At 40.9% G+C, this 27866-nt stretch overlaps 1 protein-coding gene across 3 annotated transcripts; it reads left to right on the top strand.

The window, feature by feature from the left end:
* The first annotated feature begins 900 nt into the window (after positions 1-900).
* Positions 901-26963, top strand: TMEM254 (transmembrane protein 254). 3 transcript variants are annotated; one of them, XM_037804826.1, is made up of 4 exons: positions 945-1175; positions 18433-18536; positions 18747-18806; positions 24910-26963. In XM_037804826.1, the coding sequence occupies exons 1-4, from the start codon at positions 1086-1088 to the stop codon at positions 25028-25030; spliced, it is 375 nt and encodes a 124-aa protein (XP_037660754.1). In that variant the 5' UTR covers positions 945-1085; the 3' UTR covers positions 25031-26963. The 3 variants fall into 3 exon arrangements, with proteins under 3 accessions (XP_037660755.1, XP_037660754.1, XP_037660756.1); XM_037804828.1 differs by lacking the exon at positions 945-1175 and adding an exon at positions 1284-1552; XM_037804827.1 differs by lacking the exon at positions 18747-18806 and having other exon boundaries at positions 901-1175.
* Positions 26964-27866: the final 903 nt, after the last annotated feature.

The raw sequence follows: 27866 nt of genomic DNA, 5'->3' as shown, positions 1-27866 counted from the left end.
TGCCAGGTGAAGAAGTTCCAAGACGATTCTGCACCTCTTACAGCATATTCCTTAAGAGTGCCAGCTCTGGAGTTGGGCCACTCTGCTACCACTTGGCTTCCAATATCACCTACCCACTGATGTATTAAGACTTTGGACGCTTGATTTAACTTCTCTGTGCCCAGTTTTCTCCTCTTTCAAATAAGTATAATAAGTGTATCCATTGCACAGGGTTGTTTCGGGAATTAAATGAGCTATTCCTTGTACTATGCTTAGAACAATGTCTTCAACATTTGAAGTGCTCAGTATATACCAGCTTTTTTTTCCTAACCCATTTTTAAAGACTTGGTGAAACCTTATTTCTCTCATGAACCCTATTAAGAAGGCTTTTCGACTCGACCTATCCCTCTTCTAAAACACCACTGCGCATTAACGGTGCAGCACTTAACAGAGCCAGGCACATAGACTAAAAGTTCAGTAATATTAATAACCAAAAGCACTATGTGCCAGACACTTTCTAAGTGATTTACAGGTACTAACTCATCTAATCCACCCCCAAAAGCCCCGAGATAGGACCTGATATATCCCCATTTTACAGATAAGAAAATTGAGGTAGAGACAAGTTAAGTAGCTAATCTATGCTTACTATACAAATAGTGGCAGAGCCAGGATTTAAACCCAGGTACTCTTCCAGGCCCGTGTGCATAACTGCTCTGCTCTATGGTTCCATACATCTTAATTAATTCATCAGGAAGAGCATTATTTTTCACGCAGCACAGCACAGAGCTGTGGTTATTAGAGCCTTAAAGCACCACCTAATCCAACACTTGCATATTAGACCCCGGGAAAGTGACGTACAAAGAGACATCACTGCAGTATGAGGAATATGTTAGCCCTCAAGTCGGGACCCAGGTGTCAGAATTCCAAGGCCCCTCCACCTGGGCTGGGAGAGGTGGGGAGACTCGCTCTAGCCCCCGGAGTTTCAGTCTCGCTCCCCACATGAGGTAGAGGGTAGAGGGGAGTGCTAGTCCAGACCCCGCCCCCGGCCTTGACTCCGCCCCCGCCCGGATCGGTGGGAGCTATTCAGTTCACAAGGAGCTGCCGCGATGGGGACAACAGCGAGCGAAGCAGCCTACTTCCGAAGGGCCAGTCTATTCTGGATCACGGTCGTCTTCCTTTCCTTGGGCTACTACACGGTAAGAAGCACGGCACTGCAAGAGCAGCGAGCGCTCCATTCAGTGCACAATCCACTACCTCCGGAGACGGGGGATCGCGCAGCCGCAATCCCGGTTCCCGCCGCTCGCAACGGAGAGGGAAGGTAGCGGACTCCGAGGGAGACGCAGGCGCACTCGTCCTCTCGGGCCTTTGGCCGGTGTTCCAGGCCCTGAGGAACCAGTTAGCCAGGTTTTCCCTACATGGGGGCGATGACGGCTCCCCACCCAGGGACTCAGTGTTTAAGTATTTCAAGATGGTGATGGCGAAGTCGGAGGCTGGCCGGGATACTACCGCCTACTTTCGAATCGCCAGACCCTTGCCTTCGCTGGTCACGGCCCTAGGACTGGGTTACTGCGCGGTGAGGCGTGGGACGGGGTAATGCTTGTGTTTTGGCCCTCCAAGCCCCTCGTAGGTCGGGATGAGGGGGGCGGGGAGCAGGCGGCAATGGAAGCGGTCCGTGCGCATGCGCGCCGGGCGGTTGCCGTGGTTACCGGTGTACGCAGATGTTGGGTGGGCTGTTAAAACGGTTCTACTTTGAAGTATGCTTATCTTGATAGTCTCGCCTCTTCATGATTGCTACAGTTTAGCCGAGTCTGAGCGGAGGTCACGGAGGGAAAAGCCAAGTTGACAGACTGGCTTAGGGCCAGTATAGGACTTCCAGAAGCGCGGTGTTTGAGGCAGTTGGAATTGCTTGGAAAACTGGGATGAATCTGCGGGATGGTTAGGATTTACAGGCATACCTAATTTTTTTGTGCTTTAGTTTATTGTGCTTCGTAGTAATTGCATTATTTATAATGTGAAGGTTTGTGGCTGTGCTGCCTCAAGAAGTCTATTGGCTCCATTTTTCTAATAGCCTGTACTCACTTCGAGTCTCTGTGCCACATTTTGGTAATTCTTGTAATATTTTAAGCATTTTCATTATTATTATATCTGATCTGTGATCCATGATCTTTGATGTAACTGTTACAATTGTTTTGGGTTGCCATGAACCATGTCCATATAAGATGGCAAACTTAATGGATGAAGGTTGCATGTCTTCTGACTGCTCCATGGACTAGTTTTTCCTGGAATCTCTCCCTTTCCTTGGGCCTCTATTCCCTGAGACATAATATTGAAATTAGCCAATTAACAACCCAACAATAGCCTCTTTTTTTTAAATTCATATTTATTGAGATATATTCACATACCGTGCAGTCATACAAAACAAAGCATACATTCAGTTGTTTACCATTATATAGTTGTGCATTCATCAACAAAATTAATTTTTGACATTTTCATTACCACACACACAAAAATAATAATAAAAATTAAAGTGAAAAAGAACAATTAAAAAAGAACTCTAGGTGCCTTTTTTTTTCTTTCTTATTTTTCTACTCATCCATCCATAAACGAGACAAAGGGAGTGTGGTCCATATGGCTTTCCCAATCACATTGTCACCCCTCATAAGCTACCTTTTTATACAATTATCTTCAAGATTCATGGGTTCTGGGTTGTAGGTTTTTTTTTTGTTTTTTTTTTTCTTGAAACAATTATTTTATTTTGAGTTTCCAGGTTTTGCCTTGCTTATCCTACAATAAGCATTTCAAAACACTGGGAAAAGAAGGAAGTTTGTTTTTTGTTTTTTGTTTTTTTTTTTTATCTTCATTTTATTGAGATATATTCACATACCACGCAGTCATACAAAACAAATTGTACTTTCGATTGTTTACAGTACCATTACATAGTTGTACATTCATCACCTAAATCAATCCCTGACACCTTCATTAGCACACACACAAAAATAACAAGAATAATAATTAGAGTGAAAAAGAGCAATTGAAGTAAAAAAGAACACTGGGTACCTTTGTCTGTTTGTTTCCTTCCCCTATTTTTCTACTCATCCATCCATAAACTAGACAAAGTGGAGTGTGGTCCTTATGGCTTTCCCAATCCCATTGTCACCCCTCATAAGCTACATTTTTATACAACTGTCTTCGAGATTCATGGGTTCTGGGTTGTAGTTTGATAGTTTCAGGTATCCACCACCAGCTACCCCAATTCTTTAGAACCTAAAAAGGGTTGTCTAAAGTGTGCGTAAAAGTGCCCACCAGAGTGACCTCTCGGCTCCTTTTGGAATCTCTCTGCCACTGAAGCTTATTTCATTTCCTTTCATATCCCCCTTTTAGTCAAAAAGATGTTCTCCATCCCAGGATGCAGGTCTAGATTCCTCCCCGGGAGTCACACTCCACGTTACCAGGGAGATTCACCCCCTGGGTGTCAGATCCCACGAAGGGGGGAAGGCAGTGATTTCACCTGCCAAGTTGGCTTAGCTAGAGAGAGAGGGCCACATCTGAGCAACAAAGAGGCATTCAGGAGGAGACTCTTAGGCACAATTATAGGGAGGCCTAGCCTCTCCTTTGCAGCCACAGTCTTCCCAAGGGCAAGTCCTTTGGTAGAGTGCTCAGCCCATCAATCCACCAGTACCCTATGTCTGTGAGCACATCAGCAACCATCAAAGTGGGGGAGCCCAACACCCCTGCATTCTCCACCAGCTCACAGGGGCTCTGCATATTTTTTTCATTGTTGTTTTTTTTTTTTAATTAACTTTTTTTAAAAAAATCAACTATATCAAAAGAAAAATAAAAAAAAAATACAATTAAAAAAACACATTTCAAACCGTAACAAGGGAGTCCGAAATGTTCCTACTCTATCCCAAGAAAATAACCTAATATAGCAACATTTCTGTGAACTTGTTCCAACCATACCCTTCAGAAATTAACGAACAATAGTCATTCCTGGGCATTCCCAGAACATTAAATTTACCCCCAATAGCTTATCTGTTCTTATTGGGTTATCGTTCCCCCTTCATTAATTATGCTCTATCGCTAGTTCCCCTACATTCTGTATTATAAACCATTTATTTTAGGAGTGTGTTGTTTAACCTCCAGGTGTTTGTGGATTTTCTAAGTCTCTGATGGTTATTGACTTATAATTGTATTCCATTGTGGTCAGAGAATGTGCTTTGAATAATTTCATTTTTTTTTTTAATTTATTGAGGCTTGTTTTATGTCCCAGCATATAGTCTATTCTGGAGAAAGTTCCGTGATCACTAGAGAAGAATGTGTATTCTGGTGATTTGGGATGTAATGTTCTATATATGTCTGTTAAATCAAATTCATTTATCCGATTGTTTAGGTTTTCAGTTTCCTTATTGGTCTTCTGTCTGGTTGATCTATCTATAGGAGAGAGTGATGTGTTGAAGTCTCCCACAATTATTGCGGAAACATCCATTGCTTCCTTTAGTTTTGCCAGTGTTTGTCTCATGTATTTTGTGGCACCATGATTGGGTGCATAAACATTTATGATTGTTATTTCTTCTTGTTGAATTGCCCCTTTTATTAGTATGTAGTGGCATTCTTTGTCTCTCATAACATCCTTGCATTTAAAGTCTATTTTATCTGAGATTAATATTGCTACTCCTGCTTTCTTTTGGCTGTAGCTTGCATGAAATATGTTTTCCATCCTTTCACTTTTAATTTCTTTGTGTCCCTGTGTCTAAGATGAGTCTCTTGTATGCAACATATTGATGGTTCATATTTTTTGATCCATTCTGCCAATCTGTATCTTTTAGTTGGGGAGTTTAATCCATTTATATTCAGTGTTACTATTGTGAAGGCATTTCTTGAATCAGCCATCCTATCCTTTGGATTATGTTTGTCAGATATATTTTTTTCCCTCTCTCTCTTATTGTCCTTTAATGCACCAATATTAAATCTCTTTAGTACTGAACCTTTCTCCATATCTCTCTCTCCTTTCTTTGTTTCTCTGTTGATAGGGCTTCCTTTAGTATCTCAAGTAGGGCAGGTCTTTTATTAGCAAAATCTCTCAGGATTTGTTTGTCTGTGAAAAATTTAAGCTCTCCCTCAAATCTGAAGGAGAGCTTTGCTGGATAAAATATTCTTGGTTGAAATTTTTCTCTCTCAGAATTTCAAATATGTCATGCCCCTGCTTTCTTGCCTCCATGGTGGCTGCTGAGTAGTCACTAACTTAGTCTTATGTTGTTTCCTTTGTGTGTGATGAATTGCTTTTCTCTTGCTTCTTTGAGAACTTGCTCCTTCTCTTCAGTATTTTAGAGTGTGATCAGAATATGTCTTGGAGTGGGTTTATTTGGATTTATTCTATTTGGAGTTCTCTGGGCATTTATGCTTTGTGTATTTATATTGTGTAGCAGGTTTGGGAAGTTTTCCCCAGCAATTTCTTTGAATACTCTTTCTAGACCTTTACCTTTCTCTTCCCCTTCTGGGACACCAATGAGTCTTCTATTTGGACGTTTTATTTTATCTATCATATCCCTGAGGTCCATTTCAATTTTTTCAATTTTTTCCCCATTCTTTCTTTGGTTCTTTCATTTTCCATTCTGTGGCCCTCAAGGTCGCTGATTCATTGTTCACCTTCCTCTAGTCTTGTACTATGAGTATCCAGAATCTTTTTAATTTGGCCAGCAGTTTCTTTTATTTCCATTAGAGCAACAATTTTTTTTATTTAATCTTGCAATTTCTTCTTTATGCTCTTCTAGGGCCTTCTTCATGTCCTTTATGTCCTGTGCCATGCTCTTCTTCATGTCCTTTATATCCTGTGCCATGCTCTCATTGTTTTCTTTTAGTTCTTTGATTAATTGTTTCAAGTACTGTGTTTCTTCTGATCTTTTGATTTGGGTGTTTGGATTTGGGTTATCCATATTGTCTGGTTTTTTCATATGCTTTAAAATTTTCTGTTGTTTTTGACTTCTTGGCATTTGTTTTACTTGATAGGCTTCTTTTAGGATACATAGTATTCAAAGACTAATCTCTAATTTGTCAGATCTACAGCTTGGTAAAGTACACTTTCCCTAACTAACCAGCAGATGGCATCTGCGAGTCACCTATTCCCCTCAAGTCAGTTCTCCCCAACTTTGTCTTTGTGGTGTGTGGGGGTCTGATTCTTGTGGGGTCCAGTGGGTGCACCAAATTTGGGTGTGTTGTTGGTGCTGTCCGCCCTGAATGTGGGGCGTGTGTCTGAGTGGTTAGGGAGGGAGGGCAGCTTTAATAATCAAACCTCCCAAGTGTTCCTGGAGATTTAAGGCTGTTGGAAGAGTCTAAACCTTCATTTTCGTCTCACCACAGATTGTCTCTGCCGCTGACCCGCAAGTCCTTGGTATTGGCGTATGGTCCCTGGGATTTCCGAGTTGATTCCTCTTCCAAGCCATGCCCTTCTAGGGCCTCCGCTGAGGGAAGGTTGTGCTACGTCACAAGTGCACACTGTCCCTCAAGGGAAGTTCTGGGCCACCGGGCTGTGTAAGAGCGTTCCCAGCCTGCTGTAAGGATGGCTGTATGGGGCGTGTTAATTTCCCTCTTTTCACACAGCTCCACCTTTCCAGCTCCAGGACAGTTAGCTGTGGGTGCACGAAAGGCAATTGTCCATGCCTGATACTGTGGCGTGTATATGTGTTGCTGGAAACACTTGCGTTGCACTGGGATTTTTGGCGCGGCTCTGGGCTGCGGCTTCAGCATCGGGCAGGAGCGTTCCCAGCCCACTGGGAAGATGGCTGCAAGGGGTGTGGTTATTTTCCCCTTTTGGCTCACCTCTGCCTTCCTCGCTCTAAGACAATTAGCAGCGGATGTGCAAAAGGCTATCTTCCACGCCAGATACTGAGGCATTCGCATAGCCTATTCCTGCCACAATTCACTGTGCAGTTCTCGCTGCCATATCTGCAGCATCTTTTGGGTTTTTTAAAAAAGAACCAGGGAGGCGGGGCAAGATGGCAGACTGGTGAGCTGTATGTTTTAGTTACTCCTCCAGGAAAGTAGGTAAAAAGCCAGGAACTGCGTGGACTGGACACCACAGAGCAATCTGTCTTTGGGCATACTTCATACAACACTCATGAAAACGTGGAACTGCTGAGATCAGCGAAATCTGTAAGTTTTTGCGGCCAGGGGACCCGCGCCCCTCCCTGCCAGGCTCAGTCCCGGGGGAGGAGGGGCTGTCAGCTCCAGGAAGGAGAAGGGAGAATTGCAGTGGCTGCTCTCATCGGAAACTCATTCTACTGATTCAAACTCCAACCATAGATAGACTGAGGCCAGACACCAGAGACTCTGAGAGCAGCCAGCCCAGCAGAGAGGAGACGGGCATAGAAGGAAAACAACACGAGAAGCTCCAAAGTAAAAGCAGAGGATTTTTGGAGTTCTGGTGAACACAGAAAGGGGAAGGGCGGAGATCAGGCCTTGAGGCGCATATGCAAATCCCGAAGCAAGGCTGATCTCTCTGCCCAGGGCACCTTTCCTTAATGGCCCTGGTTGCTTTGTCTATTAGCATTTCAATAACCCATTAGATCTCTGAGGAGGGCCGTTTTTTTTTTTTTTTTTTTTTTTTAAATCCTTTTTGCTTTTTCTAAAACAATTACCCTAAGAAGCTCAATACAGAAAGCTTCAAAGAATTGAAATTTGGGCACGTCAAGTCAAGAGCAGAAATAAGAGAGCTCTGAGACAAAAGGCAATAATCCAGTGGCTGAGAAAATTCACTAAACAACACAACTTCCCAAGAAAAGGGGGGTGTCCGCTCACAGCCACCATCCTGGTGGACAGGAAACACTCCTGCCCATCGCCAGCCCCATAGCCCAGAGCTGCCCCAGACAACCCAGTGTGACGGAAGTGCTTCAAATAACAGGCACACACCACAAAACTGGGCGTGGACATTAGCCTTCCCTGCAACCTCAGCTGAATGTCCCAGAGCTGGGAAGGGGGAGCAGTGTGAATTAACAGAGCCCCATTCAGCCATCATTTGAGCAGACTGGGAGCCTCCCAACACAGCCCAGCAGCCCAGAACTGCCCTGGGGGGACGGCACTCACCTGTGACATAGCACAGTCATCCCTCAACAGAGGACCCGGGGTGCACGGCCTGGAAGAGGGGCCCACTTGCAAGTCTCAGGAGCCATACGCCAATACCAAAGACTTGTGGGTCAGTGGCAGAGACAAACTGTGGCAGGACTGAACTGAAGGATTAGACTATTGCAGTAGCTTTAAAACTCTAGGATCATCAGGGAGATTTGATTGTTAGGGCCACCCCCCCTCCCCGACTGCCCAGAAACACGCCCCACATACAGGGCAGGCAACACCAACTACACACGCAAGCTTGGGACACCAATTGGGCCCCACAAGACTCACTCCCCCACTCACCAAAAAGGCTAAGCAGGGGAGATCTGGCTTGTGGAGAACAGGTGGCTCGTGGACGCCACCTGCTGGTTAGTTAGAGAAAGTGTACTCCACGAAGCTGTAGATCTGATAAACTAGAGATAAGGACTTCAACTGGTCTACAAACCCTAAAAGAACCCTATCAAGGACAGCAAATGCCACGAGGCCAAAAACAACAGAAAATTATAAAGCATATGAAAAACCAGACGATATGGATAACCCAAGCCCAAGCACCCAAATCAAAAGACCAGAAGAGACACACCTAGAGCAGCTACTCAAAGAACTAAAGATGAACAATGAGACCCTAGTACGGGATATGAAGGAAATCAAGAAGACCCCAGAAGAGCATAAAGAAGACATTGCAAGACTAAATAAAAAAATGGATGATCTTATGGAAATTAAAGAAACTGTTGACCAAATTAAAAGATTCTGGACACTCATAGTACAAGACTAGAGGAAGTTGAACAACGAATCAGTGACCTGGAAGATGACAGAATGGAAAATGAAAGCATAAAAGAAAGAATGGGGAAAAAAATTGAAAAACTCGAAATGGACCTCAGGGATATGATAGATAATATGAAGCGTCCGAATATAAGACTCATTGGTGTCCCAGAAGGGGAAGAAAAGGGTAAAGGTCTAGGAAGAGTATTCAAAGAAATTGTTGGGGAAAACTTCCCAAATCTTCTAAACAACATAAATACACAAATCATAAATGCTCAGCGAACTCCAAATAGAATAAATCCAAAAAAACCCACTCCGAGACATATACTGATCACACTGTCAAACATAGAAGAGAAGGAGCAAGTTCTGAAAGCAGCAAGAGAAAAGCAATTCACCACATACAAAGGAAACAGCATAAGACTAAGTAGTGACTACTCAGCAGCCACCATGGAGGCGAGAAGGCAATGGCACGATATATTTAAAATTCTGAGAGAGAGGAATTTCCAGCCAAGAATACTTTATCCAGCAAAGCTCTCCTTCAAATTTGAGGGAGAGCTTAAATTTTTCACAGACAAAGAAATGCTGAGAGAATTTGCTAACAAGAGACCTGCCCTACTGGAGATACTAAAGGGAGCCCTACAGACAGAGAAACAAAGACAGGACAGAGAGACTTGGAGAAAGGTTCAGTACTAAAGAGATTCGGTATGGGTACAATAAAGGATATTAATAGAGAGAGGGAAAAATATGGCAAACATAACCCAAAGGATAAGATGGCCGATTCAAGAAATGCCTTCACGGTTTTAACGTTGAATGTAAATGGATTAAACTCCCCAATTAAAAGATATAGATTCGCAGAATGGATCAAAAAAAATGAACCATCAATATGTTGCATACAAGAGACTCATCTTAGACACAGGGACACAAAGAAATTGAAAGTGAAAGGATGGAAAAAAATATTTCATGCAAGCTACAGCCAAAAGAAAGCAGGTGTAGCAATATTAATCTCAGATAAAATAGACTTCAAATGCAGGGATGTTTTGAGAGACAAAGAAGGCCACTACATACTAATAAAAGGGGCAATTCAGCAAGAAGAAATAACAATCGTAAATGTCTATGCACCCAATCAAGGTGCCACAAAATACATGAGAGAAACATTGGCAAAACTAAAGGAAGCAATTGATGTTTCCACAATAATTGTGGGAGACTTCAACACATCACTCTCTCCTATAGATAGATCAACCAGACAGAAGACCAATAAGGAAATTGAAAACCTAAACAATCTGATAAATGAATTAGATTTAACAGACATCTACAGGACATTACATCCCAAATCACCAGGATACACATACTTTTCTAGTGCTCATGGAACTTTCTCCAGAATAGATCATATGCTGGGACATAAAACAAGCCTCAGTAAATTTAAAAAGATTGAAATTATTCAAAGCACATTCTCTGACCACAATGGAATACAATTAGAAGTCAATAACCATCAGAGACTTAGAAAATTCACAAATACCTGGAGGTTAAACAACACACTCCTAAACAATCAGTGGGTTAAAGAAGAAATAGCAAGAGAAATTGCTAAATATATAGAGACGAATGAAAATGAGAACACAACATACCAAAACCTATGGGATGCAGCAAAAGCAGTGCTAAGGGGGAAATTTATAGCACTAAACGCATATATTAAAAAGGAAGAAAGAGCCAAAATCAAAGAACTAATGGATCAACTGAAGAAGCTAGAAAATGAACAGCAAACCAATCCTAAACCAAGTAGAAGAAAAGAAATAACAAGGATTAAAGCAGAAATAAATGACATAGAGAACAAAAAAACAATAGAAAGGATAAATATCACCAAAAGTTGGTTCTTTGAGAAGATCAACAAGATTGACAAGCCCCTAGCTAGACTGACAAAATCAAAAAGAGAGAAGACCCATATAAACAAAATAATGAATGAAAAAGGTGACATAACTGCAGATCCTGAAGAAATTAAAAAATTATAAGAGGATATTATGAACAACTGTATGGCAACAAACTGGATAATGTAGAAGAAATGGACAATTTCCTGGAAACATATGAACAACCTAGACTGACCAGAGAAGAAATAGAAGACCTCAACCAACCCATCACAAGCAAAGAGATCCAATCAGTCATCAAAAATCTTCCCACAAATAAATGCCCAGGGCCAGATGGCTTCACAGGGGAATTCTACCAAACTTTCCAGAAAGAACTGACACCAATCTTACTCAAACTCTTTCAAAACATTGAAAAAAATGGAACACTACCTAACTCATTTTATGAAGCTAACATCAATCTAATACCAAAACCAGGCAAAGATGCTACAAAAAAGGAAAACTACCGGCCAATCTCCCTAATGAATATAGATGCAAAAATCCTCAACAAAATACTTGCAAATCGAATCCAAAGACACATTAAAAAAATCATACACCATGACCAAGTGGGGTTCATTCCAGGCATGCAAGGATGGTTCAACATAAGAAAAACAATCAATGTATTACAACACATTAAAAACTCGAAAGGGAAAAATCAATTGATCATCTCAATAGATGCTGAAAAAGCATTTGACAAAATCCAACATCCCTTTTTGATAAAAACACTTCAAAAGGTAGGAATTGAAGGAAACTTCCTCAACATGATAAAGAGCATATATGAAAAACCCACAGCCAGCATAGTACTCAATGGTGAGAGACTGAAAGCCTTCCCTCTAAGATCAGGAACAAGACAAGGATGCCCGCTGTCACCACTGTTATTCAACATTGTGCTGGAAGTGCTAGCCAGGGCAATCCGGCAAGACAAAGAAATAAAAGGCATCCAAATTGGAAAAGAAGAAGTAAAACTGTCATTGTTTGCAGACGATATGATCTTATATCTAGAAAACCCTGAGAAATCAACGATACAGCTACTAGAGCTAATAAACAAATTTAGCAAAGTAGCGGGATACAAGGTTAATGCACATAAGTCAGTAATGTTTCTATATGCTAGAAATGAACAAACTGAAGAGACACTCAAGAAAAAGATACCATTTTCAATAGCAACTAAAAAAATCAAGTACCTAGGAATCAACTTAACCAAAGATGTAAAAGACCTATACAAAGAAAACTACATAACTCTACTAAAAGAAATAGAAGGGGACCTTAAAAGATGGAAAAATATTCCATGTTCATGGATAGGAAGGCTAAATGTCATTAAGATGTCAATTCTACCCAAACTCATCTACAGATTCAATGCAATCCCAATCAAAATTCCAACAACCTACTTTGCAGACTTGGAAAAGCTAGTTATCAAATTTATTTGGAAAGGGAAGATGCCTCGAATTGCTAAAGACACTCTAAAAAAGAAAAACGAAGTGGGAGGACTTACACTCCCTGACTTTGAAGCTTATTATAAAGCCACAGTTGCCAAGACAGCATGGTACTGGCACAAAGATAGACATATAGATCAATGGAATCGAATTGAGAATTCAGAGATAGACCCTCAGATCTATGGCCGACTGATCTTTGATAAGGCCCCCCAAAGTCACCGAACTGAGCCATAATGGTCTTTTCAACAAATGGGGCTGGGAGAGTTGGATATCCATATCCAAAAGAATGAAAGAGGACCCCTACCTCACCCCCTACACAAAAATTAACTCAAAATGGACCAAAGATCTCAATATAAAAGAAAGTACCATAAAACTCCTAGAAGATAATGTAGGAAAACATCTTCAAGACCTTGTATTAGGAGGCCACTTCCTAGACTTTACACCCAAAGCACAAGCAACAAAAGAGAAAATAGATAAATGGGAACTCCTCAAGCTTAGAAGTTTCTGCACCTCAAAGGAATTTCTCAAAAAGGTAAAGAGGCAGCCAACTCAATGGGAAAAAATTTTTGGAAACCATGTATCTGACAAAAGACTGATATCTTGCATATACAAAGAAATCCTACAACTCAATGACAATAGTACAGACAGCCCAATTATAAAATGGGCAAAAGATATGAAAAGACAGTTCTCTGAAGAGGAAATACAAATGACCAAGAAACACATGAAAAAATGTTCAGCTTCACTAGCTATTAGAGAGATGCAAATTAAGACCACAATGAGATACCATCTAACACCGGTTAGAATGGCTGCCATTAAACAAACAGGAAACTACAAATGCTGGAGGGGATGTGGAGAAATTGGAACTCTTATTCATTGTTGGTGGGACTGTATAATGGTTCAGCCACTCTGGAAGTCAGTCTGGCAGTTCCTTAGAAAACTAGATATAGAGCTACCATTCGATCCAGCGATTGCACTCCTCGGTATATACCCGGAAGATCGGAAAGCAGTGACACGAACAGATATCTGCACGCCAATGTTCATAGCAGCATTATTCACAATTGCCAAGAGATGGAAACAACCCAAATGTCCTTCAACAGATGAGTGGATAAATAAAATGTGGTATATACACACGATGGAATACTACGCGGCAGTAAGAAGGAACGATCTGGTGAAACATATGACAACATGGATGAACCTTGAAGACATAATGCTGAGCGAAATAAGCCAGGCACAAAAAGAGAAATATTATATGCTACCACTAATGTGAACTTTGAAAAATGTAAAACAAATGGTTTATAATGTAGAATGTAGGGTAACTAGCAGTAGAGAGCAATTAAGGAAGGGGGAACAATAATCCAGGAAGAACAGATAAGCTATTTAACGTTCTGGGGATGCCCAGAAATGACTATGGTCTGTTAATTTCTGATGGTTGTAGTAGGAACAAGTTCACTGAAATGTTGCTATATTATGTAACTTTCTTGGGGTAAAGTAGGAACATGTTGGAAGTTAAGCAGTTATCTTAGGTTAGTTGTCTTTTTCTTACTCCCTTGCTATGGTCTCTTTGAAATGCTCTTTTATTGTATGTTGTTTTCTTTTTAACTTTTTTTTTCATACAGGTTATTTTAAAAAGAAGGGAAAGTTAAAAAAAAAAAAAAAAAAAAAAAAAGAAAAACAAACAAGAGGAAAAAAAAAAAAAAAAAAGATGTAGTGCCCCCTTGAGGAGCCTGTGGAGAATGCAGGGGTATTCGCCTACCCCACCTCCATGGTTGCTAACATGACCACAGACATAGGGGACTGGTGGTTTGATGGGTTGAGCCCTCTACCATAAGTTTTACCCTTGGGAAGACGGTTGCTGCAAAGGAGAGGCTAGGCCTCCCTGTATTTGTGCCTAAGAGTCTCCTCCTGAATGCCTCTTTGTTGCTCAGATGTGGCCCTCTCTCTCTGGCTAAGCCAACTTGAAAGGTGAAATCACTGCCCTCCCCCCTACGTGGGATCAGACACCCAGGGAAGTGAATCTCCCTGGCAACGTGGAATATGACTCCCAGGGAGGAATGTAGACCTGGCACCGTGGGACGGAGAACATCTTCTTGACCAAAAGGGGGATGTGAAAGGAAATGAAATAAGCTTCAGTGGCAGAGAGATTCCAAAAGGAGCCGAGAGGTCACTCTGGTGGGCACTCTTATGCACACTTTAGACAACCCTTTTTAGGTTCTAAAGAATTGGGGTAGCTGGTGGTGGATACGTGAAACTATCAAACTACAACCCAGAACCCATGAATCTCGAAGACAGTTGTATAAAAATGTAGCTTATGAGGGGTGACAATGGGATTGGGAAAGCCATAAGGACCAAACACCACTTTGTCTAGTTTATGGATGGATGTGTAGAAAAGTAGGGGAAGGAAACAAACAGACAAAGGTACCCAGTGTTCTTTTTTACTTCAATTGCTCTTTTTCACTCTAATTATTATTCTTGTTATTTTTATGTGTGTGCTAATGAAGGTGTCAGGGATTGATTTAGGTGATGAATGTACAACTATGTAATGGTACTGTAAACAATCGAAAGTACAATTTGTTTTGTATGACTGCATGGTATGTGAATATATCTCAATAAAATGATGATTTAAAAAAAAAAAAAAAAAAAAAAAAGAACCAGTCTACCTCCAAATGCCAACCCATGGTTTCCCCACACAGCAGCGTGGCTGCCAGATATTCAGCAGGCTTACTCACCCAATGATAGCCTCTTAAGTTCCAAGTGAAGAGTCACAGTTCTCTCACTTCAAGTCAAATGCTAGAGAGGATTAAGCTTAGGGAGGAAAGTTGAAGACAGGTCAAAAGCTAGGCTTCTTGCGCTAAACAGCCAAGTTGTTGATGCAAAGGGTAAGTTCTTGAATGTAGTTAAAAGTTCTACTCCAGTGAACACATAAGTAATAAGAAAGTGAAACAGCCTTATTGCTGATACGGAGAATGTTTAGTGGCCTGGATAGAAGATCAAACCAGCTACAACATTCCCTTAAGCCAAAGCCTAATCCAGAGCAAACCCCTAACTCTCTTCAATTCTATGAAGGCTAATTAAGGTGAGGAAGCTGCGAAGAAAAGTTTGAAGCGAGCAAAGGTTAGTTCATGAGGTTTAAGAAAAGAAGCTATTTCCACAACATCAAAGTGCAAGGCGAAGCAGCAAGTGCTGATGTAGAAACTGCAGTAAGTTATCTAGAAGATCTAGAAAAGATAATTGATGAAGGTGGCTATACTAAACAACAAATTTTCAATGTTGATGGAACAGCCTTCTATTGGACTTTGATAGCTAGAGAGGAGAAGTTAATGTCTGATTTCAGAGCTTCAAAAAGACAGGTTGACTCTCCTGTTAGGGACTAATGTAGCCAGTGACTTTAAGTTGAAGCATGGGCTCATTTACCGTTCCAAAAATCCTAGGGCCTTTAAGAATGATGCTAAATCTACCCTGCCTGTCCTCTATAAATGGAACAACAACGCCTAGATGATAGCACATCTGTTTACAGCATGGTTTACTGAATATTTTAAGCCTGCTATTGAGACCTACTGCTCAGAAAAAAGATTCTTTTTAAAAATATTACTGCTCACTGACAATGCATCTGGTCACCTGAGAGCTCTAATGGAGATATACAATGAGGTGAATGTTGTTTTCATGCCTGCTAACACATCATCCATTCTGCAGCCCATGGATCAAGGAGTCATTTTAACTTCCAGTCTTATTATTTAAGAAATGTGACACATTAAGTCTTTAGCTGTCATAGATAATGATTCCTCTAACGGAACTGGGCTATGTAAATTGAAAACCTTCTGGAAAGCATTCCTTTTCTAGATGACATTCGTGATTCATGGGAGAGGAGGTCAAAAATCAACATTAATGGGTTTGGAAGAAGGTGAGTCCCAACTCTCTTGAATGACTTTGAGGGGTTCAAGACTTCATTGGTGGAGGTAACTGTAGATATGGAAATAGCAAGAGAACTAGAATTAGAAGTTGTGCCAGTTGGGATGTATTATGTCTCCTGCAAAAGCCATGTTCTTTAATGCAATCTTGTGGGGACAGTCTTATTAATACTTTTGATTAGGGTGTGACCTCTTGATTGCATGATTCCTTGGAGATTTGACCCCACCCATTCAGGGTAGGTCTTTATTAGTTTACTGGAATCCTTTAAAGGGAGCTCACACAGAGTGCAGAGAGATGAAAACACAGATGTTAGACACTTGGGAGCCAACAGAGGTGCTGAGAGATGCTTGGAGATGCTAAGCTAAGAGACGAAGCCCAGAGTTGGCCCCAGAGAAACTAAGTGAGGAACCCCAGATGGTTAGTGGGAAATGCCCTGGGAGAAGGAAGCAAGGATGCACAGGAGCTGAGAGAAGAGCTGAAATACAACCTGGGAGCAAAGGACCAGCAGACACCAGTCATGTGCCTTCCCAGCTGACAGAGGTGTTCTGGATGCCATCAGCCATTCTTCAGTAAAGGTATCCTCTTGTTGATGCCTTAGTTTGGACACTTATGGCCTTAGGACTATAACTTGATAAAAGCAAATCCATGTCTGGTATTTTGCATAATGGCAGCATTAGCAAACTGGAACAGAAGTGGAGTCTGAAGATCTGACTGAATGGCTGCAATCTAATGATAAAACTTTCATGGATGAACAAGAAAGTGGTTTCTTGAGATGGAATCTACTCCTGCCGAAGATGCTGTGAACATTGTTGAAATGACAACAAAGGATCTGGAAAATTACATAAAGTTAGTTGATAAAGCAGCAGCAGGGTTTGAGAAGATTGACTCCAATTTTGAAAGAAGTTCTACTGTGGGTAAAATGCTATCAGACAGCATTGCATGTTACAGAGAAATCTTTCATGAAAGAGTCAATTGATGTGACAGGCTTCATTGTTGTCTTATTTAAGAAATTGCCACCCAGCCTTCAGCAACCACCACCCCAATCAGTCAGCAGCCATAAACATTGAGGCAAGACCCTACATCAGCAAAAAGATTATGACTCACCAAAAGCGTAGATGATGGTTAGCAATTTTTTGCAGTAAAGTAATTTTTAATTAAGGTATACATTGTTGCTTTTTTTTTTTTAGACATAATGCTATTGCACTCTTAATAGACTACAGTCTGGTGTAAAAGTGGTAGCCTGGAACTGAACCTGAAATATCTCTGAGATTTGCCTGTAATTGGTAAGAAGGCATAGGTGTGGAAGTGAGAAGACAGGGGATCTCTTCTGAGAGGAAGAACAAGTTCTGTCAGGCTGAGGAAAACTTTGTTTAAAGGATAATGAGAAAGATACTTGGGGACAAAGTTGGGATAATTTTGAAAGAAAAGTAAATGGATATTACCCAGGAGTTCCTGGAGATTGGGGCTTAGACATATGTTTGTTGGTGTCAAATGTGACCAACTCCACCCTGGTTTCCCCATATGTAAAATGGAGGCATTGAACTGAAAAACATTTTGAGGTGCATTTCTGCTGCATGATTCTATGTCTCTGACTAGTTGGAATATAGATGGAGAAGAACTTTGGGGGACTTCAAATTGGGACACTGTGGGCCTGGCAGAGGCTGCCCCTTTTATACCCCATGGTTTGGGAAAATGCAATGCTGGTTTCTGCTTTATATAATTTTGAGGGTGAAACAACAGCATAGGAGAGGCAGTATTGCTCTAGGTTGATAAGTGATTGGGATAATACATTTCATTATTCTCAGAGAAGCCTAAGCTAGCCAGGGTTACAACACAGAGACACAAAAAAAGTTAGGACTGCAAAAACCCTGTGTAATTAAGCAGTTGCTATTAGCACGTCACAAACCTGTTCTCATTTATTTCCCAACTCTGCACAGTGGATCATTGCCAGTTTTAGAGGTAGTAAAAGAAAGAAGAGAAGTGCTTTCTCAATTAAACAGGGGGTTGCTTCAAGCTAGTGTTTCTGCAGTAAAGAAGCTAGCCCCAGCACAGAAGTTATTAACTTCTCTTGGTGGAATTCATCAGGAATAGGTGTCATCCACCATGGGCACTGGCTCTGATAATCACGTAATTTCCTGAGTGTGTAGCTCCCACTTAGGTAGCTTTTAGGAAATAGAAATTGAGAGCCAGGCCCCAGATGACTTTATGCAGAGTGTCATTTTTTGTTCGTTTTTGGTCTGCATTTGTTTCCCAAACTGAATGTATGTGTGTTTTGTAGAGTTATTTCATTGCCTCTCTCAAAAGCAAAAATGTGCTTATCTAAGTGACCTAATAGGTATTCTGTGTCTCTGGTTCTCTTTCAGTGGGTTGTATTCTGGCCTCAGAGTATCCCGTATCAGAGCCTCGGACCCCTGGGCCTCTTCACTCGGTATTTGGTGGACCACCATCACACCCTCCTGCAGAATGGGTAAGGAGAGCTGCAGAAACGGGATGTGGATACAGGTGCTCCGGTGTCTCTGGAGACCTTGCAGGCCTGCAGTTGCCTTTAGATATCTAAGTGTTGTGCTAATTCACATTCTGGCGCCTTTCTCTTTGACGTTTCTGGCTTAGAGTTCAGCAGCAATTAAACCATCACCTGAAACTAGACTGAGGTTTTTTTTTTGTTTGTTTGTTTCAGGTTTTGGCTTGTCTGTCTGATTCACCTGGGAGAGTCCTTGTATGCCATGGTATTGTGCAAGTGAGTCCTTGTAACAGGTCCCATCTCCTTTCTCTTGGTACCTAATAAGTTGGGAGTAGCCATGCTTAAGTAATTTATGCACTTTTGGGCTGAGAGTTGAATCCCCACACTTAATATTGAGCCTCGCCCAGCGAGAGCACTCAGTAAATATTTTATGAGTGAATTCATTTCATTTGTGTTAATCAATTGTTTAGGTATTTAATTCAGATTATTTTTGTCATTTAAAAAAAAAAATTCTGTATAGTCCCAACTGAAACAAAAGATTAGGAATGTGCCTTCTGGTTTGAATAACGGCTAAGCTATTGATCTAGGCTGATGATTCTTAACCCTAGTTTCACAAGTTAATCACCTGAGGAGCTTTTTCAAAATACACATATCCAGTTTCCAGATCCAGAGATACTTTTCAGTAGATCTGGGTTCAAACATAGGAATCTTTTATTTTTTCAAGCTCTGGGGTGCAGCACAAGTTAGAAGCCACCAAACCAGACTACTCAGTAAATACCAGTGTGGGTTACTACTTTGTAAAGAGTTCTAGAAAAAAAAAATTTTCTCTTTACACGTGTACTTTAGCATATAAAGAAAGTATAAGGGAATGAAAAAGATGGTTATAGTAATGCCAGATTGCTTTGGAATTAATATTTTTTCCAGCCAAGATTAACTATCACCTCTGTTATTGTGCATCACTTCTGAAAGTGGAAAATAAAATACTATGCTGACCACTACTAAGAGTTTTAAATAGATCATGTCACTCTATCTTCTGATTTACCAAACAAGCTGGACTTTCTGGGATAGGAGCAGAAAGCAGCTTTATTCTTTCACACCCCTCTCCAATTAAAACTCACCCTGTGGCTTGTTCCCTGGCTCCCACCCCAGCCCTGGATGGAACCTCGGGTAGATCCATAGGTTTTCTAGCCAGTATCTGATATTATCAAGTCCAGTTCCAGTCTATTATTAAAACTGCAAACTATTGTCAACTTCAAAATGCCTCCTTTCCAGCTGTTTTCCATATATTCACTAGCAACAGCTGCTTGTGGTAAAAGTTGGGATGGTGGGAACAGTTAGGGAAAATGAGGCACAGCCTTAAAGGGCTGCTGCCTTGCATTCTGGCAGCTAAGTCCTGTGGGTTTTGGCTCTTTCTCTCCAGAGGGGCTTGGTGGGTTTTTGGGAAACTGTCTGTCACTAGGCATCTCTCTTCATCTTTCCCTTCCCTTCCCTTCCCTTGATGGCTTCTTCAGACACTCCCCACCCCCAGCAAGCCATTTACAGTTTAGCCCTCAGGATCTGTGTTTGGGGGGATCTACACCCCCTTTTGAGATCTCTTCTACCCTCCAGTTGGGCCTCTGGGGCTGGGTCCCTTTTAAACTCTCCCATATCCAGTGCTCTTCCACAGATCTATAAGGCACACAATAAAGAGTTTCCTTACTTGCCACCCCCCCCTCCCGCCCCTGGACCTGGAAGGACACACAGTTCCCAGCCATGTGTCTTTGCTCTCCTATCACGCAGGCTGCACCAGTATTTCAACTTTATAAGCATGAATTGAATATTTTTTTTTATTAAATTCAGTTTTATTGAAATACGTTCACACACCATACAATCATCCATGATATACAATCCACCGTCCACAGCATGACAACATAGTTATGCGTTCATCACCACAATCTATCTCTGAACATTTTCCTTACATCAGAAAGAACCAGAACAAGAATAAAAAATAAAAGTGAAAAAAGAACACCCAAATCATCCCCCCATCCCACCCCATTTGTCCTTTAGTTTTTATCCCCATTCCTCCACTCATCCATACACTAGATAAAGGGGGTGTGATCCACAAGGTCTTCACAATCACACTGTCACCCCTTGTAATCTACATTATTATATAATTGTCTTCAGGAGTCCAGACTGCTGGGTTGGAGTTTGGTAGTTTCAGGTATTTACTTCTAGCTATTCCAATACATTAAAGCCTAAGAGGTGTTATCTATATAGTGCATAAGAATGTCCACCAGAGTGACCTCTCGACTCCATTTGGAATCTCTCAGCCACTGAAACTATTTTGTCTCATTTTGCATCCCCCTTTTGGTCAAGAAGATACTCTCAGTCCCACGATGCCGGATCCACATTCATCCCCGGGAGTCATACTCTGCGTTGCCAGGGAGATTTACACCCCTGGGAGTCGGGTCCCATGTAGGGGGGAGGGCAGCGAGTTCACCTGTCGAGATGGCTCAGTTAGAGAGAGAGAGGGCCACATCCGAGCAACAAAGAGGTACTCAGGGGGAGACTCTTAGGCACCATTACATACAAGTTTAGACTCTCCTTTGTGGTAATGAGCTTCATAAGGGCAAGTCCCATGCTCAAGGGCTCAGCACATCAAACCGCCAGTCCCAATGTTTGTGACAACATCAACACCAGTCCAGGTGAGGATGTCCAACACATCCGCACCTTCCCCCAGATCCTCGCGGCTGGGGAGGAGGAGGCTGTAAATATATTTTTTATTATTGCATGAATTGAATATTAATCCTTTCATCTCCCAAATTCCAGGGGACTGATGCTATGTTTACAAGTGGTTCTGTTGAAGCTGTTCTCTGGGCTTCATTGGTGGTGGACTGTGCTACAGCATTCTAGTAACTCTTCCCAATTGGTCATTTTAGCTGCCTGATGAAATCTGAGCTTGGAGTTGTGCAGTCCTGCCCCTCAATTTAGACTGTAGGAGTACTTGACACCTATTTTATTCCTGGCATGTGGAGTGTCTAATGGAAACTAAGAGTCAAATTTAGCATCCTGCTCTAGAGTTCTCTGAAGGGTGGAGAGGGGAAACAGGTGTAGAGAGGTTAGATCACTGTTGTCATAACCTTGAAATAATTTCTTTATGGTCTGACATGTTGGAATGTATCTTTGGTCACTATAAATCTGAATAAATAATCCTTTTGAATTAGGATGTAGATGAATGAATGAATAAATAAATTTAAATGAGTGATACATGAAGACATAGTACATTTGCAGCATTCTAAATCCACTATCTAGCAATAATTACTTGTAACATTTTGGTGAATTCCTTTTAACCAGAGGTAAGATTGAACTATATGCTTGACTTTATATCCATTAGAATCATAATATTAAGCACTTTTCCGTGTTTTTAAAATCTCTTGGTAAATAAGTTCAAAGTTTGCATACTACTTCTCTAATTGCATGTTCCTTAATTTGGTTAACTAATCCTCTAGCAATGAACATTTAATTTTTTGACCATTTTTCACTATTATAAGTAATGTTATAATGAAGGGTTTTTTTTCTCTAAAACTTTTTATTTATTTCTGATTTGCTTCTTCAACCAAGTTTCCTGGATGTGCAATTACTGAGTGAAAGAGTAGGAACAGTTTTGAAGCTCTTGATACTTAATTGCAAAATTCCTTTTCAGTAGGATTTTAATGTTTTACATTTACATTTTCGCTAAGCAGTCCAAGAGAGTGCCATCCGGGGAGGAAAAAAAACAGCTCTTTGCTATTTTGATTGGTTAACAAGGGTGTGTGGCCATTGTGATTTGTATTCTTTGATTACAAAATGAGGTTGAGCTTTTCTTTGAAAGATTCCTTACCATACCTCTTGTGACTTGATGACATTTTAACCAAAAAGTTAGACAGATTTTCCCTGAGGAATAACTCTAATAGTAGCTCTTTGAGGCCGACATCAATATTCATCGTTACCTTTTTACAATCTGGAGTTTTCTGTTCAAGATATATGGTGCTTATTCTCTTAATTAAGAAATTAGATCCTTCCTGGGATGTACGCCATTTTACTGTGTAGCCCCTTGAAGCGTTTTTCAGGCCCTGTGCAGTTTAATGTTGAGTAGATTTAATTAGAATGTTGAAACAGGGCAGAATTTGGGGCATGTGGATGTACCCTGTGATCGGGCAGCCTGTGTAACCAGAAGAGGTAGATTGTGAAATTTGGGAGGTATCAGAAAGAACAAATTTTCCAGGGCAGGTAAAAATACTGTCCCAAGCAAAGATACCCTTATATCTAGCTGGGTCTTGGAGGAATCATTAAGAGAGACAAATTAAATTAATAAAGCCTTTTAAAAAAGAGAAAATGAGCTAAGAATGCAGATAAAGGTGTGTGGAGAAGAACACATTGTGATGGTCCTGAGAAAATCCTTCTCAGGGTGGCCCAGCCACCAGCTTTCGCCTCTCTGAAGAATGCCGCAGCAAGCACTGTAGTTTAGTGGGCCTGTGGCCCCAGGTGGCAACCTTATCCTTTATTTCCTTTCCTTTCTTAAAGCATATTATGCCTTTCTTGCATCATATAAATGTACTTTCCAAGACGCAAATATTTTTGTTGTTTGCTCATCTCAAAAGTAAGCATGTTTACTGTTAAAAGGTAGATGTTCTAAAACCTCAAAACCATATAAAATGGAAAGTGTCTCCCATAATCCCAAAGGTAGTCACTGTTAAGAGTTTAGTTTATATCATTATAAACAATTTTATGCACTTCTAAACAATTATGGATACATATATATAAACTTTTCTGTAATTTTTTTCCATTGTCACATATTCCTATTTTTCTATATCTAAACATATAAATTTACCTCATCCATTTTGTGAATGCGTAAAATTCTATGCATGGATGTGCCGTAATGGATTACACAATTCCCCCTTCTGATGGACTTTTAAGTCTACAGGTTTTTTGTTTTATTATAAGCAATACTGAAATGAACATGATACAAGCCTACTTGTATATTTATTCCCTTAGAAAAAACTTCCTGTATCTGGAATTTCAAGATTGAAGAAAGAACACTTTTGGTATATATTGCTGTATTGTCCTCAGAACTGTGGGACTAATTTACCATTTCCCCAAACCCTCACATTTTTCTAATGATTTTTTTCTTTATATTAAGGTCATGAGTATATTCCTTTACATTGTCTTCTAAGAGTGTTAGGATTTTGCCTTTCAGACTTCAGTCTTTAATCTACTTAGAACTGATTTTTGTAAAAGAGAGGTTTCAAACTTCGCTCTTCTCCATATGGATGCCCACTTATCCCAGACCACTTATTGAGAAGTTCTCTCCATTAAAGTGCTCTGACTTGTATCATATTGTATGTACTGGTATGTGTGGGTCTGTTTCTGAACTTTCTATTCTGTTCCATTGGTCTCTTTGTTTATCCTGGTTCAGCCCCTCTCTGCCTTAATAGTAGCAGCTTTATCTTCATTACTGTCTGCTAGAGCATGTCCTCTTACCATGTCCAAGAGAATTGCCTATTCTGGGCCCTCTGAATATCCTCATGAATTGTCAGGTTCTATGAAAACAAAAATAAAGCTGTTGGGATCTTTATTGGATTGAATTTGCAGAGAATTGGCACACTTCCAATATTGACTCTTCTAAACTGTGAGATGGCCACACTGGGATTCATGCCTGTCTTTGCTCTGAAGTCACACGTTTATAATACAGGTGCCCTGGGCAGTGCCAGACTGGTTCTCAGGGAAGAACGTGCCATTTTAATGCATCTTTTAGTAAATCAGAAAGATTAAAAAGTCATCGAAATGAGACCTATTGATTTACAAATGAGACTGTAGCAAACCATTCACTGCAGTTGGGTCATTTTCTTTTGAGCTTCATTTTAGGCAGTGTAGTTTGAATGACTGTATAAGCAAGTGTTCATTATTACTATGTGACAGACTCTCTACTAAGCACTTTGTGTATTTCATCTCATAAATCATCTTAAAAGTTGACAAGATAGGCACTGTTATTCCTGTTTTTCATGAGGATACTGATTCTGAGAGAGATTATGTGACTTACCCAAGGTCACAGTTGATAGGTGGCCACGCTGGGATTCATGCCTGTTTTTGCTCTGAAGTCACACGTTTATAATACAGGTGCCCTGGGCAGTGCCAGACTGGTTCTCAGGGAATAATGTGCCATTTTAATGCATCTTTTAGAAAATCAGAAAAATGAAAAATAAATGAATTAATAAGTTAAGAAGTTTAAGAAAAACAGCAGAATAAACTAATCAAAGTAGATGGGAGAAATAAACTTTTAAAAAAAGACAGTAATTCCTGTTCAACCACAAGATTAAAATTTGCGTATTTAAACATTGCTTTTCCTTTTTTTCTTTTTTAGGTCTAAAGGTATCAAGAATGGTCGGGCTCAGCTACTCTGGTTCTTACAGACTTTCCTGTTTGGAATAGCATCTCTCTCCATTTTGATTGCTTACCGACCGAAGCGCCAAAAACAAACATAAAGAAGATATCTGAAAGCTTACTCTACACCTTGACATTCAACCCCACCTTTTGTGGTGGATTCTCTGTTTACTTGATGATCTTTATCCTTCAGTGCTACTTATTACCCTCTAATTTTCATTATTCTTTCATTCATATGCTCCGGTTGAGCCTGAGTACACCAATTGTTTCTAAAGAGAGAAACAGGAAATGGTTCTGGCTTTTTAATTCATCAGACTAATCTACTTGGCAGAGAACCTCCAGCTACCTTTTTAAGGTCCTTGACTGTAGTGGGGCTCTCTCCATCATTTGGATTAGAAACCCAGCAGTTGTTTTGGATTTCTCCTTGTCTGTCCATCAGTGACCAAAGTTCTTTCATGGCTACAAGAAATCCTTCCTTTCCTTCTGCAGGCACTCTTATTCGAGGCCCCTCTCACTACCTGGATCATGCTGCATCACAAAATTAATCTTTCCTTCAGATGTTCCTCCTTGCTTATTAAGTCCACATACTTTAACCTGGTACTCCAGTTATACTATCTTAATTTTTCAACTTTCTCAGTCCCACTATGTCCAAGCAAAGCTCTGCTTTCTAGCTCAACTAGGCTCCCTGCTGGTCACCAAACTGCATTTGCCTGTTGGCATACCTTTGCTCCTGCCTTCTGATCAGAATGCCTTACATCTACCATCTTAGCTCTCCTTTCTCAAAAATTTTCCCATCTTTCTGGAGCAAAGTAGAGCAGCCCTTCCACACACATCATTTCCACACCCACATTTATCAGGCACCTGAGATGTAAAGTCTTACCCTATCACATTCTCTCAAATTACGGAGAAAGATAAGACAGGCAAATGCTCAGAACAGGGCGGGCTGAGACATTAGCACAGAGGACATGCTGAGAGCCAAGAGGAGAGGACTAGGGGATGCCTTTCTTGATCCTGCCAGTCAGTAGCGACCCTTCGCTCCCCAGGCCCCTGGGACATGATGCTCTGTAGTGTGCCTGGGATCTAATGTCCACTGCCAGGTTGCTCCCGCAAGCCAGGCCCACACCTCAGACAGCTTTATTTTTTTCTCCTCAGCACCTGCCCCTCTGGCTTTCACACAGGTGCTTTATCAGTGTTTATTGAACAAACAGGGGAAACTGACTTCCCTTTGTTCAGTTCCATTCCAATTTTCATGTGAAAACTGCAGAACCCTTTCAATGTGCCCTCATCTCAAAGAAAAGTCCAAGATTACTCTTTACTGTAATACCACCTTTCTGTGGGTCCCTGGTGGGAAACCTGTATTTTTTATTCAGACACTTCCCTTCTCTTTCACATTCTCCAGACTCTGTAGGTGTCTCCTCCCAGCTCTGACTTCGTCAAACACACACACACACAAACATTCCTGTTTTAGAGATTCTAACCTATGGGAATTACTACCTCTCCTCTTCACCTGGTTATGCCTTTTTACTACTCACTGGTAGTAATTACTACTACCAACAAGAGAAAGGTTACTGATGCTGTCCCCTTACCCTGTTAGGATGACTCTGTCACCCCTAGGAGACATTGGGGCTCCTTTTCCAAAGGACCACCTGTTTGTTCTCTGGGGACTAGTCCTCATTTCCCTTCTGTGGTACAGCAGGGCAGGTTGGCTGTATTAAAGACTTGTGAGAAGCAACCACACCTCACCCCCAAAAAAGCCCCAAGTGAAAATACAAACCTGAAAGATCATGAGCTATGAATTTTTAGTAGAGATAAATTTCTACAAATCTCAGTGTTCCCGCTGCTTCTCTTATGATTAAGGTGTTGATTTTTGGTGAAGAGCTATACATGGAAGTGCAGCCCAGACTTGTTAAAACCATGGTCCTTTCCAAGGAGAAACCATACTGATGGTAATATTCTTGGTGCCAGGAACTACATGGTATGTTATTGAATAAAAATGGATTAACTTGAATAAAATGCAATGAATTGTCCCTCCAACCACGTTTTGTTGTTGTTTTTGTTGTGTTTTTTGTATTTGTCAGTTTGGGGATATTGGCACACATTTTTTCTACTTTTTCTTAAATAGACTCTATTATGGAACTGTTTGTGCAGTCACATATCAGTTTGTTGTTCACTGATGAGGAAATACAGAATGGCCTGGCTGTAGGGAGCTTCTGTAACCCAGTTAACTCTTCCACTTAGCACTGACGTCCCTGGGGTGAACGTGCCTGCTTTTCACTGTAGGTTGTCTCATGTTTACATTCATTTCCTTCAACATTTGATACAGTCTATGGAGCAAATAAGAGGAATAAAAGCTGAGAAATACTCTGGCATTCTTAAAATGTATAGAAACTTACAATCTTATTTGGGGCTTAGAGCTAAAGGGGATCTTAGTAAGCAGTTGGTGTGGGTCATTCGTTTTATCGACCTAGGTACAGCATCCCAGAGAGGTGAAGTGACTTACCCAGGGTCACAGGGAAGGGAGAGAGGCAGGACTCATGTTGCTGAGCCCCCTAGCCAGGATCTTAGGGTAAGTCTGCGAAGCAAACAATAAAAAACAGAAAAATGAAAACATCTTGTCTTTGTTTTATAGCCATGGTGGTGACGGGAGGAACAGCTGTATGTTTGGTTAAGAAAAAGCTGGAGGTATATTGATGAAAACTGCAGGGGAGGGCAGACTAAATGATTTTCTTACCCAGTCCTCCTTAAAGATTACCAGAGCATGTATAGTTTGGAAGAACAAGGGAAAAAGAAAGAAAGGGAAAAAAACAAACAAACAAAAAAAAAAACCAGACCTCATAACTTAACAACAGGCCCAGTATATACACTAACACTTTCCTACATTCATCATGTTATGACTCCATGAAATCCAAGACTAAAACATGCTTAATAGCCTTGGTG

Source organism: Choloepus didactylus, chromosome 15 (assembly GCF_015220235.1).
Source record: "Choloepus didactylus isolate mChoDid1 chromosome 15, mChoDid1.pri, whole genome shotgun sequence".
NCBI classification, from domain to species: domain Eukaryota; kingdom Metazoa; phylum Chordata; class Mammalia; order Pilosa; family Megalonychidae; genus Choloepus; species Choloepus didactylus.
The sequence above is the reverse complement of the archived record's forward strand: the minus strand, read 5'-3'. Positions and strand labels throughout refer to the sequence as shown.

Coding starts and splice junctions, on each gene's coding strand:
- TMEM254 (XM_037804828.1), top strand. CDS start 1,448: ATGGTGATGGCGAAGTCGGAGGCTGGCCGGGATACTACCGCCTACTTT. Junction 18,537..18,746: donor CACACCCTCCTGCAGAATGG/GTAAGGAGAGCT, acceptor TGTTTGTTTCAG/GTTTTGGCTTGTCTGTCTGA. Junction 18,807..24,909: donor TATGCCATGGTATTGTGCAA/GTGAGTCCTTGT, acceptor TTTCTTTTTTAG/GTCTAAAGGTATCAAGAATG.